Consider the following 20,671-nt stretch of genomic DNA (forward strand, 5'->3'; position numbering starts at 1 on the left):
CGTGAGTTATTGTGATATACATTGAAGCGTTAGATATCAGATAGATAATTAATAACTTGTTGCACAGAGAGAGTAATACAGTTATGGGTTCGGTCCCCGTTACGTACCTGTGCCGCCATGTCTACCAGTTTGGAAAAGCGTAGCTTTGATCCTTCCTCTGTCTTCAAAAAATCCACCAAACTTCCTAAAATGATAGCATTGTTTTTGCATTATTAAATTATTTTCATATCTGCAGTTTGAGGTCCATAGCAGCCCGAAGCCTTTTGTCTGTGGAATGTAAGCATCCTATGGGACCTTAATCTCAACAGTCTTAGCAAAACCTAAAAATGAGTTTTCGTATGGACTATTGGTCTTAAATATATGAAAGATTAAACATTTCAGATGTTTTCCTTTTCTGAACCTCAAATGACATAAGAACATGTATAAGACTTCTATTTGTCATACACCTATCAGTAAAAACACTAAAACCCCTTGACCAATGTTGTGTAGGACCTCTCATGCTCTGACCCATCGAGAAAAAATAGACTCCACCAATCCTCTGAAAGTGTCCTATGATATCTGGCACAAGACATTAGTATCAGATCATTTCAGTCCCCAAATTTGCTAATTTCGGTCTCCATGGCTCAGATTTGCTTTCCAGTACTGATGACCAATCGTATTGATATCCATGGAATCTGGAGACAAGTCACCACCTCAAACTCTTTACCATGTTCCTCAAACCATTCTTGGCTGACCATTATTTTGGTGGAAGAAGCGTTTCCATTAGGGAATCCCACTGATATGAAAGGAGTGTTTGGTCTGTACAATATTTCCGTAGACGTTTCGTTCCACATCCACATGAATGTTAGGATTGGAACCAAGATTTTCAAGAAGGACGTTGCACCATCACACAATGTTTGACCTCTTTCCGTAATGCATATTGGTGTCATGTCTTCTTCAGGTAAGTGGCTATCCACATGATGGAAAATGTAATTTTGTCAGACCAATTTGCCCTTTTTCGTTGCTTCATGGTCCAGTTCTGATGGTCACGTGTCCATTGTAGACATTTTTGGTGGTGCATAATGGATTCCCCCTACAGTCGCTTTTCTAAAGGATCGGAGCCAACTTTCATTCTCCACTTGCTTCAGTGATCCTTGGCCGTCCAAGATACTGTCTTGAGTTCCCCGGTTGTGCTTCCTTGAGTACTAATCTCTGCATACTGGTGAAATGTTATGGCTGTTGTGTGTATCTTGCATAGTGTTCACAGCGTAATCACCACTAAGGTCATGGTAAATGACTGGCATTTTCTACTACTTATGGTACTTATCGTTGGGGGGTTTCTGCTTGTGCCCCCCACTGATCTCCAGAAAAAACTGGCTACAGCAGTAATTAATAGGATAAGCCAGTGCTTTTTAAAAAAAAATTTCCAAGGCCAGTATCTCTCAAATACCCGCACCTTAGTACGTCATAACACTGAACGAAGGGAATACCCCTTTAAGATAACAACCAAGTGACAGAAACATTTAAAACTAAATACCCCTTTTTGCTAAGATACACCCATCTTTTTTTTTGTTAAACATGCCCAAAAAGTCACAAAATTTGGGCCAAATGCCACCGATGGCAAGTTACATGGCTTTTTAATGCCAGAAAACTGATGTAGAAAGGATGACAAATTCCCCACCCCTGTGTATTACTTTGTGGCACTTACCTTTACTCATATATTCCGTCACTATGTATATGGGCTCTTTGGTGACCACAGCGAACAACTGAACTAGCTTGTTATGTCGGAGCGTTTTCATTAAGTTTGCTTCTTCCAGAAAAGCCAGGGGTGACATGCTGCCCTCCTTCAGTGTCTTGATGGCCACTTTTACATTGTTGTTGTAAAAACCTGAGATTAGATGAAGAAAAGATGAAACGTCATCATCTGTGACCATTTATACCAGTGGCGTCCGATCTGTGGTTCTTGATGAAAAACTACAACTCCTAGCCTGTAGTGAAGTTCTGCCCCCTTTGAGGAGATTCAAGCTGGTGATCACTGCCCTAAAGGCCACTTATATAGACCCTCGTCAGTGTGATACAACCTAGAGACAATGCCAAGGTTCACCTACCTACCATGGTCAAAACATGTTATTTTGGTAACCAAGGCCGGGGTTTTATAATCCACCCCCTTCACGATCAGGTGGGGTTGAATGCCACATCTCCTGCTAAAATCCGAAACAGTTGGTGGGACCACAAAGCCTGGAGAGCAAGGGATAGTTCCAAAAACCTCAAGGATGATGTGTATAACAAGTGTCTGATGTTACTCAGCTGCTAGAAACCATGGTGCTTCATTTCAATTAAATACTTTCCAATTTCTTCCATCTTAGGACTCTTAGGGTACTTAGGATATGTTTTATAAATCCATACATTAGCGCCATCAGCTGTCTAGTCTCCTAAAATGTGGAAATTAACACCATTGACATCTATATAAAACCAAGAAAATTAACCTCCACTTCTTTAGAAAAACCCCAAGTCATCTGCCAGCCAGAAATGCGAAAAAATACCTTGAATAGGTATCGAAAGCCACATCTCCTGCTAAAATCTGGAATAGTTGGTGGTACGCAAAGTCTGGAGTGCAAGGGATAATTCCTAAATCCTCAAATGCAAAGCTGCTATGTATTACAAGCCTCTGGTGTTACTCAGGTGCTAGAAACCATAGAGTTTTAATTCAAATGTATATTTTCCAATTTCTTCCACCTTAGGAGTCTTAGGGTACTTAGAATATATTTTATAAATCCATACAACAGCTACCTACTCTCTTTACTCATGCAACCTACCCAATTAACATTTATAGAAAGACCAAGAAAACTAAGCGCCACCTCCCTAGGAAAGTTCCAAGTAATTTTCCAGCCATGAATGCAAAGAATTAGCGAAAAATTAGCACTCCATCTTCTGGTCCTTTTTTTAAGACATTGGAGGAGATGCACAAATTCTTGAAGTTTTGCAAATACAATAAACTGATACATTTGTTTTCTATTTTGATTGATTTACAGTTCTAATAGAATATGGAATGTTTACGTTACATGTGATAGGGGTGCACATACTTTTTATGTGGATGTTGATTTTTATAAATACATACGTACCCATCCACACTTCTCCAAATTGCCCGGCTCCAAGTTTCTTCACTAGTCGAACAGACTCACGCGGGATTTCCCAGATGTCAACCTCCCACTTGCTCCTGATTATTGCTGGGCAGGGCTTCTCTAGTTTGCGGCACAAACCATCTGCCCTGGCTGCCAATGTCACAGGAGGAAAAACAGGCAGAGGTTTAGGATATGCTCACATGGTGGATCTTCACTCCAGATCCGGAGGACATTATACAGCAGCATGAAGGACATTATACAGCAGCATGAAGGACATTATGTAGCATCGTGGAGGACATATGTAGCAGCATGGAGGACATTATATAGCATCGTGGAGGACATTATTCAGCTGTGTGGAGGACGTTATACAGCAGCGTGGAGGGAATTATGCAGCAACGTGGAGGACATTATATAGCAGCCTGGGGGACGTTATACAGCAGCGTGGAGGACATATGTAGCAGCATGGAGGACATTATGCAGCTGTGTGGAGGACGTTATACAGCAGCGTGGTCAGAATTATACAGCAACGTGGAGGGAATTATGCAGCAGCATGGAGGACATTATATAGCATCCTGGGAGACGTTATACAGCAGCGTGGAGGACATTATGCAGCTACGTGGAGGACGTTATACAGCAGCATAAAGGACATTATATAGCATTGTGGAGGACATTGTGCAGCTGCATGAAGGACATTATATAGCATCGTGGAGGACATTATACAGCAGCATGAAGGACATTATATAGCATCGTGGAGGACATATGTAGCAGCATGGAGGACGTTATATAGCATCGTGGAGGACATATGTAGCAGCATGGAGGACATTATGTAGCATCGTGGAGGACATTCTGCAGCTGTGTGGAGGACGTTATACAGCAGCGTGGTCGGAATTATGCAGCAACGTGGAGGACATTATATAGCATCATGGAGGACATAGGTAGCAGCATGGAGGATATTATATAGCAGCAGGGAGGACATTATGCAGCTGCGTGGAGGACATTATACAGCAGCATGGAGGATATTATACAGCAGCACGGAGGATATTATGTAGCAGCGTGGAGGACATTATACAGCAGCGTGGAGGACATTATGTAGCAGCGTGGAGGACATTATACAGCAGCGTGGAGGACATTATGTAGCAGCGTGGAGGACATTATACAGCAGTGTGGAGGACATTATGTAGCAGCACGGAGGACATTAGGCAGCAGCGTGGAAGATATTATACAGCAGCATGGAGGTTATTATGTAGCAGCGTGGAAGATATTATACAGCAGCGTGGAGGATATTATGTAGCAGCGTGGAGGACATTATACAGCAGTGTGGAGGATATTATGCAGCAGTGTGGAGGATATTATACAGCAGCGTGGAGGACATTATGTAGCAGCGTGGAGGACATTATACAGCAGTGTGGAGGACATTACGTAGCAGCGTGGAGGACATTATGTAGCAGCACGGAGGACATTAGGCAGCAGCGTGGAAGATATTATACAGCAGCATGGAGGTTATTATGTAGCAGCGTGGAAGATATTATACAGCAGTGTGGAGGACATTATGTAGCAGCGTGGAGGACATTCTGCAGCTGTGTGGAGGACGTTATACAGCAGCGTGGTCGGAATTATGCAGCAACGTGGAGGACATTATATAGCATCATGGAGGACATAGGTAGCAGCATGGAGGATATTATATAGCAGCAGGGAGGACATTATGCAGCTGCGTGGAGGACATTATACAGCAGCATGGAGGATATTATACAGCAGCACGGAGGATATTATGTAGCAGCATGGAGGACATTATACAGCAGTGTGGAGGACATTATGTAGCAGCACGGAGGACATTATACAGCAGCGTGGAGGACATTATGTAGCAGCACGGAGGACATTATGTAACAGCACGGAGGACATTAGGCAGCAGCGTGGAAGATATTATACAGCAGCATGGAGGTTATTATGTAGCAGCGTGGAAGATATTATACAGCAGCGTGGAGGATATTATGTAGCAGTGTGGAGGATATTATACAGCAGCATGGAGGATATTATACAGCAGCGTGGAGGACATTATGTAGCAGCGTGGAGGACATTATACAGCAGTGTGGAGGACATTATGTAGCAGCGTGGAAGATATTATACAGCAGCATGGAGGTTATTATGTAGCAGCGTGGAAGATATTATACAGCAGCATGGAGGTTATTATGTAGCAGCGTGGAGGATATTATACAGCAGTGTGGAGGACATTATGCAGCAGCGTGGAAGATATTATACAGCAGTGTGGAGGACATTATGTAGCAGCGTGGAAGATATTATACAGCAGTGTGGAGGACATTATGTAGCAGCGTGGAAGATATTATACAGCAGTGTGGAGGACATTAGGCAGCAGCGTGGAAGATATTATACAGCAGCATGGAGGTTATTATGTAGCAGCGTGGAGGATATTATACAGCAGCGTGGAGGATATTATACAGCAGCATGGAGGTTATTATGTAGCAGCGTGGAGGATATTATATAGCAGTGTGAAGGATATTATGTAGGATCGTGGAGGACGTTATGTAGCAGCGTGGAGGACATTATGCAGCAGTACTGAATATATCATCTGCACAGATCTCTTTGCCGTCCTGATACTTTGTTGCAATGTATTAGTGCAAGCAATACACAGTATGTCAGCCTGCAGTGCAATCTATTTAGCACACAGAGGATTTTCTAGACAATATAATTTATGCACATTTTTAGTAGATTTTAGTTTTAGGTCAAGAATAATGTGTCGGGATTCTGAACACGAAGCAGAAAATATTCCTATACATTGACAGCATGCAGAGATCTTAGGAAATTGTAAGAAAATGAAATAAATAACATATTAGAAAGTTGAAGACTGGCCTCCTCTGGCCTTCACCTTAAATAAATAATAATATAACAAAAGTAATATAAATCATATATCATACACTTACCGGAATAATGTTTGACAAGTTCTTGTAGTGAGGAAAAAGTGTAAGTCGGGGAGATATAATATCCACCATTGTCGAGCATCCTGATCTTATAGTGTTTGATTAAATCTCCTTTTGAAGCATCTTTATCCCGAACAGAAAGTGAATAGGTTCCTGGTGGAAAATAAAGTACATTACATTAATATTATTTCATATACAGTCCATAATGGTTCAGCCGCTGGAAGGAAATTTATTATGGGTAGAAATTTTCCAGTAAGGCAGAAACCCAAGGATATTAAAATTATTACATTAGAGGGTGGGCTCCCTGCATAGAAATACATAAGGTCCGGTCTGAAGCCACCACTAGGGGGAGCTCCCGGTATACAGAGATACATGATAAGATCCTGTCTGTAGTCACCACTAGGGGGAGCTCCCTGTATACAGAGATACATGATAATATCCTGTCTGCAGCCATCACTAGGGGGAGCTCCCTGTATACAGAGATACATGATAAGATCCTGTCTGCAGCCATCACTAGGGGGAGCTCCCTGTATACAGAGATACATGATAGGATCCTGCCTGCACCCACCACTAGGGGGAGCTCCCTGTATACAGAGATACATGATAAGATCCTGTCTGCAGCCACCACTAGGGGGAGCGTCCTGTATACAGAGATACATGATAAGATCCTGCCTGCACCCACCACTAGGGGGAGCTCCCTGTATACAGAGATACATGATAAGATCCTGTCTGCAGCCACCACTAGAGGGAGCTCCCTGTATACAGAGATACATGATAAGATCCTGTCTGCAGCCACCACTAGGGGGAGCTCCCTGTATACAGAGATACATGATAAGATCCTGTCTGCAGTCACCACTAGGGCGAGCTCCCTGTATACAGAGATACATGATAAGATCCTGTCTGCAGCCACCACTAGGGGGAGCTCCCTGTATACAGAGATACATGATAAGATCCTGTCTGCAGTCACCACTAGGGGGAGCTCCCTGTATATAGAGATACATGATAAGATCCTGTCTGCAGCCACCACTAGGGGGAGCTCCCTGTATACGGAGATACATGATAAGATCCTGTCTGCAGTCACCACTAGGGGGAGCTCCCTGTATACAGAGATACATGATAAGATCCTGTCTGCAGCCACCACTAGGGGGAGCTCCCTGTATACGGAGATACATGATAAGATCCTGTCTGCAGTCACCACTAGGGGGAGCTCCCTGTATACAGAGATACATGATAAGATCCTGTCTGCAGCCACCACTAGGGGGAGCTCCCTGTATACAGAGATAATTGATATGATCCTGTCTGCAGCCACCACTAGGGGGAGCTCCCTGTATACAGAGATACATGATAAGATCCTGTCTGCAGTCACCACTAGGGGGAGCTCCCTGTATACAGAGATACATGATAAGATCCTGTCTGCAGTCACCACTAGGGGGAGCTCCCTGCATACAGAGATACATGATAAGATCCTGTCTGCAGCCACCACTAGGGGGAGCTCCCTGTATACAGAGATGCATGATGAGATCCTGTCTGCAGTCACCACTAGGGGGAGCTCCCTGTATACAGAGATACATGATAAGATCCTGTCTGCAGCCGCCACTAGGGGGAGCTCCCTGTATACAGAGATACATGATAAGATCCTGTCTGCAGCCACCACTAGAGGGAGCTCCCTGTATACAGAGATACATGATAAGATCCTGTCTGCAGCCACCACTAGGGGGAGCTCCCTGTATACAGAGATACATGATAAGATCCTGTCTGCAGTCACCACTAGGGCGAGCTCCCTGTATATAGAGATACATGATAAGATCCTGTCTGCAGCCACCACTAGGGGGAGCTCCCTGTATACGGAGATACATGATAAGATCCTGTCTGCAGTCACCACTAGGGGAAGCTCCCTGTATACAGAGATACATGATAAGATCCTGTCTGCAGTCACCACTAGGGGGAGCTCCCTGTATACAGAGATAATTGATATGATCCTGTCTGCAGCCACCACTAGGGGGAGCTCCCTGTATACAGAGATACATGATAAGATCCTGTCTGCAGTCACCACTAGGGGGAGCTCCCTGTATACAGAGATACATGATAAGATCCTGTCTGCAGTCACCACTAGGGGGAGCTCCCTGTATACAGAGATACATGATAAGATCCTGTCTGCAGCCACCACTAGGGGGAGCTCCCTGTATACAGAGATGCATGATGAGATCCTGTCTGCAGTCACCACTAGGGGGAGCTCCCTGTATACAGAGATACATGATAAGATCCTGTCTGCAGCCGCCACTAGGGGGAGCTCCCTGTATACAGAGATACATGATAAGATCCTGTCTGCAGCCACCACTAGGGGGAGCTCCCTGTATTCAGAGATGCATGATGAGATCCTGTCTGCAGTCACCACTAGGGGGAGCTCCCTGTATACAGAGATACATGATAAGATCCTGTCTGCAGCCACCACTAGGGGGAGCTCCCAGTATACAGAGATACATGATAAGATCCTGTCTGCAGCCACCACTAGGGGGAGCTCCCTGTATACAGAGATACATGATAAGATCCTGTCTGCAGCCATCACTAGGGGGAGCTCCCTGTATACAGAGATACATGATAAGATCCTGTCTGCAGCCACCACTAGGGGGAGCTCCCTGTATACAGAGATGCATGATGAGATCCTGTCTGCAGTCACCACTAGGGGGAGCTCCCTGTATACAGAGATACATGATAAGATCCTGTCTGCAGCCATCACTAGGGGGAGCTCCCTGTATACAGAGATACATGATGAGATCCTGTCTGCAGTCACCACTAGGGGGAGCTCCCTGTATACAGAGATACATGACAAGATCCTGTCTGCAGTCACCACTAGGGGGAGCTCCCTGTATACAGAGATACATAAGATTCTGTCTGCAGTCACCACTAGGGGGAGCTCCCTGTATATAGAGATACATGATAAGATTCTGTCTGCAGCCACCACTAGGGGGAGCTCCCTGTATACAGAGATACATGATAAGATCCTGTGTGCAGCCATCACTAGGGGGAGCTCCCTGTATACAGAGATACATGATAAGATCCTGTCTGCAGTCACCACTAGGGGGAGCTCCCTGTATACAGAGATACATGATAAGATCCTGTCTGCAGCCATCACTAGGGGGAGCTCCCTGTATACAGAGATACATGATAAGATCCTGCCTGCAGCCATCACTAGGGGGAGCTCCCTGTATACAGAGATACATGATAAGATCCTGTCTGCAGTCACCACTAGGGGGAGCTCCCTGTATACAGAGATACATGATAAGATCCTGTCTGCAGCCATCACTAGGGGGAGCTCCCTGTATACAGAGATACATGATAAGATCCTGTCTGTAGCCACCACTAGGGGGAGCTCCCTGTATACAGAGATGCATAATGAGATCCTGTCTGCAGTCGCCACTAGGGGGAGCTCCCTGTATACAGAGATACATGATAAGATCCTGTCTGCAGCCATCACTAGGGGGAGCTCCCTGTATACAGAGATACATGATAAGATCCTGTCTGCAGCCACCACTAGGGGGAGCTCCCTGTATACAGAGATGCATGATGAGATCCTGTCTGCAGTCACCACTAGGGGGAGCTCCCTGTATACAGAGATACATGACAAGATCCTGTCTGCAGTCACCACTAGGGGGAGCTCCCTGTATACAGAGATACATAAGATTCTGTCTGCAGTCACCACTAGGGGGAGCTCCCTGTATACAGAGATACATGATAAGATTCTGTCTGCAGCCACCACTAGGGGGAGCTCCCTGTATACAGAGATACATGATAAGATCCTGTCTGCAGTCACCACTAGGGGGAGCTCCCTGTATACAGAGATACATGATAAGATCCTGTCTGCAGCCATCACTAGGGGGAGCTCCCTGTATACAGAGATACATGATAAGATCCTGTCTGCAGTCACCACTAGGGGGAGCTCCCTGTATACAGAGATACATGATAAGATCCTGTCTGCAGCCATCACTAGGGGGAGCTCCCTGTATACAGAGATACATGATAAGATCCTGTCTGCAGCCATCACTAGAGGGAGCTCCCTGTATACAGAGATACATGATAAGATCCTGTCTGCAGCCACCACTAGGGGGAGCTCCCTGTATACAGAGATACATGATAAGATCCTGTCTGCAGTCACCACTAGGGGGAGCTCCCTGTATACAGAGATACATGATAAGATCCTGTCTGCAGCCATCACTAGAGGGAGCTCCCTGTATACAGAGATACATGATAAGATCCTGTCTGCAGCCATCACTAGGGGGAGCTCCCTGTATACAGAGATGCATGATGAGATCCTGTCTGCAGTCACCACTAGGGGGAGCTCCCTGTATACAGAGATACATGATAAGATCCTGTCTGCAGCCACCACTAGGGGGAGCTCCCTGTATACAGAGATACATGATAAGATCCTGTCTGCAGTCACCACTAGGGGGAGCTCCCTGTATACAGAGATGCATGATGAGATCCTGTCTGCAGTCACCACTAGGGGGAGTCCCTGTATACAGAGATACATGATAAGATCCTGTCTGCAGCCATCACTAGGGGGAGCTCCCTGTATACAGAGATGCATGATGAGATCCTGTCTGCAGTCACCACTAGGGGGAGCTCCCTGTATACAGAGATACATGATAAGATCCTGTCTGCAGCCACCACTAGAGGGAGCTCCCTGTATACAGAGATACATGATAAGATCCTGTCTGCAGCCATCACTAGAGGGAGCTCCCTGTATACAGAGATACATGATAAGATCCTGTCTGCAGCCATCACTAGGGGGAGCTCCCTGTATACAGAGATGCATGATGAGATCCTGTCTGCAGTCACCACTAGGGGGAGCTCCCTGTATACAGAGATACATGATAAGATCCTGTCTGCAGCCACCACTAGGGGGAGCTCCCTGTATACAGAGATACATGATAAGATCCTGTCTGCAGTCACCACTAGGGGGAGCTCCCTGTATACAGAGATGCATGATGAGATCCTGTCTGCAGTCACCACTAGGGGGAGTCCCTGTATACAGAGATACATGATAAGATCCTGTCTGCAGCCATCACTAGGGGGAGCTCCCTGTATACAGAGATGCATGATGAGATCCTGTCTGCAGTCACCACTAGGGGGAGCTCCCTGTATACAGAGATACATGATAAGATCCTGTCTGCAGCCACCACTAGGGGGAGCTCCCTGTATACAGAGATACATGATAAGATCCTGTCTGCAGCCACCACTAGGGGGAGCTCCCAGTATACAGAGATACATGATAAGATCCTGTCTGCAGCCACCACTAGGGGGAGCTCCCTGTATACAGAGATACATGATAGGATCCTGTCTGCAGCCACCACTAGGGGGAGCTCCCAGTATACAGAGATACATGATAAGATCCTGTCTGCAGCCATCACTAGGGGGAGCTCCCTGTATACAGAGATGCATGATGAGATCCTGTCTGCAGTCACCACTAGGGGGAGCTCCCTGTATACAGAGATACATGATAAGATCCTGTCTGCAGCCACCACTAGGGGGAGCTCCCTGTATACAGAGATACATGATAAGATCCTGTCTGCAGCCACCACTAGGGGGAGCTCCCTGTATACAGAGATACATGATAAGATCCTGTCTGCAGCCACCACTAGGGGGAGCTCCCTGTATACAGAGATACATGATAAGATCCTGTCTGCAGCCACCACTAGGGGGAGCTCCCTGTATACAGAGATGCATGATGAGATCCTGTCTGCAGTCACCACTAGGGGGAGCTCCCTGTATACAGAGATACATGATAAGATCCTGTCTGCAGCCGCCACTAGGGGGAGCTCCCTGTATACAGAGATACATGATAAGATCCTGTCTGCAGCCACCACTAGGGGGAGCTCCCTGTATTCAGAGATGCATGATGAGATCCTGTCTGCAGTCACCACTAGGGGGAGCTCCCTGTATACAGAGATACATGATAAGATCCTGTCTGCAGCCACCACTAGGGGGAGCTCCCAGTATACAGAGATACATGATAAGATCCTGTCTGCAGCCACCACTAGGGGGAGCTCCCTGTATACAGAGATACATGATAAGATCCTGTCTGCAGCCATCACTAGGGGGAGCTCCCTGTATACAGAGATACATGATAAGATCCTGTCTGCAGCCACCACTAGGGGGAGCTCCCTGTATACAGAGATGCATGATGAGATCCTGTCTGCAGTCACCACTAGGGGGAGCTCCCTGTATACAGAGATACATGATAAGATCCTGTCTGCAGCCATCACTAGGGGGAGCTCCCTGTATACAGAGATACATGATGAGATCCTGTCTGCAGTCACCACTAGGGGGAGCTCCCTGTATACAGAGATACATGACAAGATCCTGTCTGCAGTCACCACTAGGGGGAGCTCCCTGTATACAGAGATACATAAGATTCTGTCTGCAGTCACCACTAGGGGGAGCTCCCTGTATACAGAGATACATGATAAGATCCTGTCTGCAGCCATCACTAGGGGGAGCTCCCTGTATACAGAGATACATGATAAGATCCTGCCTGCAGCCATCACTAGGGGGAGCTCCCTGTATACAGAGATACATGATAAGATCCTGTCTGCAGTCACCACTAGGGGGAGCTCCCTGTATACAGAGATACATGATAAGATCCTGTCTGCAGCCATCACTAGGGGGAGCTCCCTGTATACAGAGATACATGATAAGATCCTGTCTGCAGCCACCACTAGGGGGAGCTCCCTGTATACAGAGATGCATAATGAGATCCTGTCTGCAGTCGCCACTAGGGGGAGCTCCCTGTATACAGAGATACATGATAAGATCCTGTCTGCAGCCATCACTAGGGGGAGCTCCCTGTATACAGAGATACATGATAAGATCCTGTCTGCAGCCACCACTAGGGGGAGCTCCCTGTATACAGAGATGCATGATGAGATCCTGTCTGCAGTCACCACTAGGGGGAGCTCCCTGTATACAGAGATACATGACAAGATCCTGTCTGCAGTCACCACTAGGGGGAGCTCCCTGTATACAGAGATACATAAGATTCTGTCTGCAGTCACCACTAGGGGGAGCTCCCTGTATACAGAGATACATGATAAGATTCTGTCTGCAGCCACCACTAGGGGGAGCTCCCTGTATACAGAGATACATGATAAGATCCTGTCTGCAGTCACCACTAGGGGGAGCTCCCTGTATACAGAGATACATGATAAGATCCTGTCTGCAGCCATCACTAGGGGGAGCTCCCTGTATACAGAGATACATGATAAGATCCTGTCTGCAGTCACCACTAGGGGGAGCTCCCTGTATACAGAGATACATGATAAGATCCTGTCTGCAGCCATCACTAGGGGGAGCTCCCTGTATACAGAGATACATGATAAGATCCTGTCTGCAGCCATCACTAGAGGGAGCTCCCTGTATACAGAGATACATGATAAGATCCTGTCTGCAGCCATCACTAGGGGGAGCTCCCTGTATACAGAGATGCATGATGAGATCCTGTCTGCAGTCACCACTAGGGGGAGCTCCCTGTATACAGAGATACATGATAAGATCCTGTCTGCAGCCATCACTAGAGGGAGCTCCCTGTATACAGAGATACATGATAAGATCCTGTCTGCAGCCATCACTAGGGGGAGCTCCCTGTATACAGAGATGCATGATGAGATCCTGTCTGCAGTCACCACTAGGGGGAGCTCCCTGTATACAGAGATACATGATAAGATCCTGTCTGCAGCCACCACTAGGGGGAGCTCCCTGTATACAGAGATACATGATAAGATCCTGTCTGCAGTCACCACTAGGGGGAGCTCCCTGTATACAGAGATACATGATAAGATTCTGTCTATAGTCACCACTAGGGGGAGCTCCCTGTATACAGAGATACATGATAAGATCCTGTCTGCAGCCATCACTAGGGGGAGCTCCCTGTATACAGAGATGCATGATGAGATCCTGTCTGCAGTCACCACTAGGGGGAGTCCCTGTATACAGAGATACATGATAAGATCCTGTCTGCAGCCATCACTAGGGGGAGCTCCCTGTATACAGAGATACATGATAAGATCCTGTCTGCAGCCACCACTAGGGGGGGCTCCCTGTATACAGAGATACATGATAAGATTCTGTCTGCAGCCACCACTAGGGGGAGCTCCCTGTATACAGAGATACATAAGATCCTTCTGCAGCCACCACTAGAGGGAGCTCCCTGTATACAGAGATACATGATAAGATTCTGTCTGCAGCCATCACTAGGGGGAGCTCCCTGTATACAGAGATACATGATAAGATTCTGTCTGCAGCCACCACTAGGGGGAGCTCCCTGTATACAGAGATACATGATAAGATCCTGTCTGCAGCCACCACTAGGGGGAGCTCCCTGTATACAGAGATACATAAGATCCTGTCTGCAGCCACCACTAGGGGGAGCTCCCTGTATACAGAGATACATGATAAGATTCTGTCTGCAGCCACCACTAGGGGGAGCTCCCTGTATACAGAGATACATGATAAGATCCTGTCTGCAGCCACCACTAGGGGGAGCTCCCTGTATACAGAGATACATGATAAGATTCTGTCTGCAGCCATCACTAGGGGGAGCTCCCTGTATACAGAGATACATGATAAGATTCTGTCTGCAGCCACCACTAGGCGGAGCTCCCTGTATACAGAGATACATGATAAGATTCTGTCTGCAGCCACCACTAGGGGGAGCTCCCTGTATACAGAGATACATGATAAGATCCTGTCTGCAGCCATCACTAGGGGGAGCTCCCTGTATACAGAGATACATGATAAGATTCTGTCTGCAGTCACCACTAGGGGAGCTCCCTGTATACAGAGATACATGATAAGATCCTGTCTGCAGCCACCACTAGGGGGAGCTCCCTGTATACAGAGATACATGATAAGATCCTGTCTGCAGTCACCACTAGGGGAGCTCCCTGTATACAGAGATACATGATAAGATCCTGTCTGCAGCCACCACTAGGGGGAGCTCCTTGTATACAGAGATACATGATAAGATTCTGTCTGCAGCCACCACTAGGGGAGCTCCCTGTATACAGAGATACATGATAAGATTCTGTCTGCAGCCACCACTAGGGGAGCTCCCTGTATACAGAGATACATGATAAGATTCTGTCTATAGTCACCACTAGGGGGAGCTCCCTGTATACAGAGATACATGATAAGATCCTGTCTGCAGCCACCACTAGGGGGAGCTCTCTGTATACAGAGATACATGAAAAGATTCTGTCTGCAGCCACCACTAGGGGGAGCTCCCTGTATACAGAGATACATAAGATCCTTCTGCAGCCATCACTAGGGGGAGCTCCCTGTATACAGAGATATATGATAAGATCCTGTCTGCAGCCATCACTAGGGGGAGCTCCCTGTATACAGAGATACATGATAAGATCCTGTCTGCAGCCACCACTAGGGGGAGCTCCCTGTATACAGAGATACATGATAAGATCCTGTCTGCAGTCACCACTAGGGGAGCTCCCTGTATACAGAGATACATGATAAGATCCTGTCTGCAGCCACAACTAGGGGGAGCTCCCTGTATACAGAGATACATGATAAGATCCTGTCTGCAGTCACCACTAGGGGAGCTCCCTGTATACAGAGATACATGATAAGATCCTGTCTGCAGCCACCACTAGGGGGAGATCCCTGTATACAGAGATACATGATAAGATCCTGTCTGCAGCCACCACTAGGGGGAGATCCCTGTATACAGAGAAACATGATAAGATTCTGACTGCAGCCACCACTAGGGGGAGCTTCCTATATACAGAGATACATGATAAGATTCTGACTGCAGTCACCACTAGGTGGAGCTCCCTGTATACAGAGATACATGATAAGATTCTGTCTGCAGCCATCACTAGGGGGAGCTCCCTGTATACAGAGATATATGATAAGATCCTGTCTCCAGCCACCACTAGGGGGAGCTCCCTGTATACAGAGATACATGATAAGATCCTGTCTGCAGCCACCACTAGGGGGAGATCCCTGTATACAGAGAAACATGATAAGATTCTGACTGCAGCCACCACTAGGGGGAGCTTCCTATATACAGAGATACATGATAAGATTCTGACTGCAGCCACCACTAGGGGGAGCTCCCTGTATACAGAGATACATGATAAGATTCTGTCTGCAGCCATCACTAGGGGGAGCTCCCTGTATACAGAGATATATGATAAGATCCTGTCTCCAGCCACCACTAGGGGGAGCTCCCTGTATACAGAGATACATGATAAGATCCTGTCTGCAGTCACCACTAGGGGAGCTCCCTGTATACAGAGATACATGATAAGATCCTGTCTGCAGCCACCACTAGGGGGAGATCCCTGTATACAGAGATACATGATAAGATCCTGTCTGCAGCCACCACTAGGGGGAGCTCCCTGTATACAGAGATACATGATAAGATCCTGTCTGCAGTCACCACTAGGGGAGCTCCCTGTATACAGAGATACATGATAAGATCCTGTCTGCAGCCACCACTAGGGGGAGCTCCCTGTATACAGAGATACATGATAAGATTCTGACTGCAGCCACCACTAGGGGGAGCTTCCTATATACAGAGATACATGATAAGATTCTGACTGCAGCCACCACTAGGGGGAGCTCCCTGTATACAGAGATACATGATAAGATTCTGTCTGCAGCCATCACTAGGGGGAGCTCCCTGTATACAGAGATATATGATAAGAATTTGTCTGCAGCCACCACTAGGGGGAGCTTCCTGTATACAGAGATACATGATAAGATTCTGACTGCATCCACCACTAGGGGGAGCTCCCTGTACACAGAGATACATGATAAGATTCTGTCTGCAGCCACCACTAGGGGGAGCTCCCTGTATACAGAGATACATGATAAGATTCTGTCTGCAGCCATCACTAGGGGGAGCTCCCTGTATACAGAGATACATGATAAGATCCTGTCTGCAGTGACCACTAGGGGGAGCTCCCTGTATACAGAGATACATGATAATATCCTGTCTGCAGCCACCACCAGGGAGAGCTCCCTTTTTACAGATACATAAGATTCTGTGTGAATCCACCACTAGGGGGAGCTCCCTGTAAATGTGTATTAAATCAATCACAGGTTACAATAAATGGGCTATCTATGTAATGTATAGGTGTGTCAGGTCTTCAGGGAGAGTGATTTGACTAATAGACAGGATTCCAAAAAAGGAACTTGGAAATTAATTTAGTATGAAAATAGCCTAAATCTGAGAATTTTTTTGTCCAAATCTTCTGTGAACGGAAACAAGCAGCAGGGTAATGTACGGGTGGGGTGTGAGGGGCACGAGTGGAAAACCACCCTCTGTACTGTAACTCTGCACCCTGCGTGCTGCCGGCCACAGATGGTTAGTGGTGATAAGAGGTCGGGACATGGCTTTCCTCAGGAAATAATACCGTGTGTCACTACAGCTGTTATTAGAAAATAAGTAAATATTCATCCAACTGGAGAAACTCATCTAGAATACAAGTGCGATAGTAATATGAGTGGGAATTGGTCAGTCCCTGCTAAAGCCACGGGTGTATACAAGTCTCTAGGCTCAGATTCCTGAGAGACACATTGGGTGTAAGATGCGGGCGAGATGTTGTAAATGTGCTGAATGTCAGCAGCAGAGAAATAAAAAGTAACTAAATATACTTTCATATAAGTTTTCAGAATAACCTGTTCTGTGTGTTTATGGGGATAACACCATTTCTAGGGACTATATGACTTGTATTCGACATTTTTAGCAGTTGTAACCTCTGCAGCCTCTATCTATTAACTTGCAGTTGACTCTGAGCTGGTGGAGACAAACTGCTATAATGTCTCCCAGACGCTGCACAGTGAACGGAAAGGGATTTCTCCTTTTTTCGTTCATTATAGGGAATCTGTCATAAGGATATTTATATGCACATGTAGCTATATCAAAAACAAATCCAGCAATACCTTCACATGGCAGGTCTGCTCCTCCACTACTGAATAATCAGGGTTTAAAATAATATGCAAATGAGACTTAAGAGCTATGGTAGATCTGAAGCTTCTATCACTCCAGGTCTATTCCCCACCCTGTGCTGCCTCCTCTTGCATTATTGATAGCCTCTATGCAGTGTGATTTCAGGGAAAGGAGCAGGAGGAGGCGGCGCATCCATAATTTGCTCCAAGATGAAAGTTATTATTACGAGCTGTTACAATAATAAAATATTTGCTTAAAAAAACACCTAGTAACCAAATCATAAGCATAGATTTTTGATTTCGGATGCAATATGACCATACCTAGGCTGGTTTCACTCTCACGGATAAGGAAAGTTCCAGGGATATTGTCTGGTGCCAACAGCTGTCTTTCAGCATCTTTACGAGTGATGCTATTGAAAAAGAACCTGAGCAAAACAGACATGTTATACCTTGATTTGTATTCCACAGACTGTATGACATTTACCCCATACTGACATGTCACGTACTACAGGAGTCAAGCACGACTGTCGACCGGAAGATGATGCCTGTGTTATCCAGCCATCATATGCCTCTAACAGCTGCAAGTGGAGAGAAGCTGTCTTTCAGCATCTTTACGAGTGATGCTATTGAAAAAGAACCTGAGCAAAACAGACATGTTATATCTTGATTCGTATTCCACAGACTGTATGACATTACCCCATACTGACATGTGACGTACTACAGGAGTCAAGCACGACTGTCGGCCGGCAGATGATGCCTGTGTTATCCAGCCATCATCTGCTTCTAACAGCTGCAAGTGGAGAGAAGCTGTTAACTTGCTAAATGCTGTTGTCAATCTGTGACAACGGCATTTTACAGCATGTGCCCCAGGAATGCGCTTTTGTAAATGCCCAACTAGAAGAAAAAAAAAGAAAACCACCAGAATTTTTTTTTTTTGGCAGCTGCAACAGCGCGAAAAAAAAAAATGAAATAAGAGACGATCAAAATATCGTATACAAAATTGTGTCAATAATAATGTCAGCTCAGAATTCTTGAAAAAAGCCCTCACAGTCCCATATCCCGAAAATTAATAGGTCATGGAAAATAGAGAAACAAGCTATTTTTAGTTTTTTTATAAATTTCAGAATTTTTTTCACCAAGTAAATGAAAAATAAAAGTTTGCATATCCACGGAATCGTACTGACCTGGAAAAATGGAAAACTGATATGTTGGGAAAGTGTTCAAGGTGGTCTCAGCTTTGAAAAATCTCTACTTATTAGAATTTACTAAATGTAAATTTATTCATTTTACTTTATTTTATCAAATTCCAAATTTCCCCACATTGCAAAAGATTTACTCACTTTTCCATTTCCAAGACATTGACAACAGTAACAAAGTTACTGGGGATGTAGCCTTCTTTACCAGAACGTTCAGACTTTGCCAACCACCAATCTCCACTGGAGCTGAGGAGAAAACCATAAAGATATATGAGATACAGTCTGAAAAGTTTTCATGGCTGAAAGTGTTGGTACCCTCGAAATTGTTCCAGAAAATGAAGTATTTCTCCCAGAAAATTATTGCAATTGCACGTTTTATTACACACACAAAAAAAAGGCAAATCGGACATAATTTCACGCACAACCCTAAAAATGGGCCGGACAAGTCCATCTCCACAGATCTTGATGTTCCTTTGTCCACCGTGCGCAAGTTTACAACCTGTAGGTAATTGATGAAAGGTTGCCAAGCAAGATAGTCCTGATGGTGGATTAGCAGCCCCAATCAAGTTCCAAAGAAAGTCAAGATGTCCTGCAGGCTCAGGGTGCACCAGTGTCAACGCGAACTATCCGTCCACATGTGAATGAAATGAAACGTTATGACAGGAGACCCAGGAGAACCCCACTGCTGACACAAGAGACATAAAAAAAACTAGATTGTAGTTTATCAAAATGTACGTGAGTAAGCAAAAATCCTTATAGGAAGGCATCTTGTGGACAGACCAAGATAGAGCTTTTTGGCAAAGCACATCATTTTACTGATTGCTTAAAATGTAATGAGATCTACAAAGAAAAGAACACAGTACCTACAGTCAAATATGGTGGAGGTTCAAAGATGTTTTGGGATTGTTTTGCTGACTCCGGCACTGGCTGCCCTGACTGTGTGCAAGGAATTATGAAATGTGAAGATTACCAACAACCACTAATGGGTCACAATGTAGTGCCCAGTGTCAGAAAGCTGGGTTTGCATCCTAGGTCATGGGTCATCCAGCAGGACAATGACCCCAAACGTACTTCAAGAAGCCTCCAGAAATGGATGGAAACAAAGCGCTGGAGGGTTCTGAAGTGGCAGCAATGGGTCCGGATCTAAATCCCATTAAATAAACATGTGTATAACAAAACATGTGCAACTGCAATAATTGTCTTAGCGAAATACTTCATTTTCTGGAACAATTTCAAGGGTGCCAACACTTTTGGCCATGACTGTATAGGCTCAAAACTGAAATTGCGACATCAAGAAAGAAAAGTCATCTGCTAACAATTAAAAAATGAAAACTACATTTTCAATAATTCGGGATGTATTCAGTCTGGAGTATGAGCCACAGGCAGAAATCCCGGCACTTCCAGCCTCGGCTGCTGTCAGTGAGGTTATTAATGGTCGTCTGATGAAGGTTCTGGTTCCCTGAATTCACTTGGG

At 45.7% G+C, this 20,671-nt stretch overlaps 1 protein-coding gene across 1 annotated transcript in view; it reads right to left on the reverse strand.

Moving 5' to 3' along the window:
- The window catches only part of BLK (BLK proto-oncogene, Src family tyrosine kinase), a 111,034-nt gene that overhangs the window by 24,045 nt on the left and 66,318 nt on the right, over positions 1–20,671 (reverse strand). Inside the window, exons 5-10 of the mRNA XM_069728375.1 lie at positions 19,342–19,443; positions 18,323–18,426; positions 6,038–6,187; positions 3,102–3,251; positions 1,688–1,867; positions 108–184 (exon numbers count right to left, since the gene is read on the reverse strand). Of these exons, the coding sequence (XP_069584476.1) occupies positions 108–184; positions 1,688–1,867; positions 3,102–3,251; positions 6,038–6,187; positions 18,323–18,426; positions 19,342–19,443 (763 nt within the window). The remainder of the gene's footprint in view (positions 1–107; positions 185–1,687; positions 1,868–3,101; positions 3,252–6,037; positions 6,188–18,322; positions 18,427–19,341; positions 19,444–20,671) is intronic.

The sequence above is a fragment of the Ranitomeya imitator genome, chromosome 5, assembly GCF_032444005.1.
Source record: "Ranitomeya imitator isolate aRanImi1 chromosome 5, aRanImi1.pri, whole genome shotgun sequence".
In the NCBI taxonomy this organism is placed as follows: Eukaryota; Metazoa; Chordata; class Amphibia; order Anura; family Dendrobatidae; genus Ranitomeya; species Ranitomeya imitator.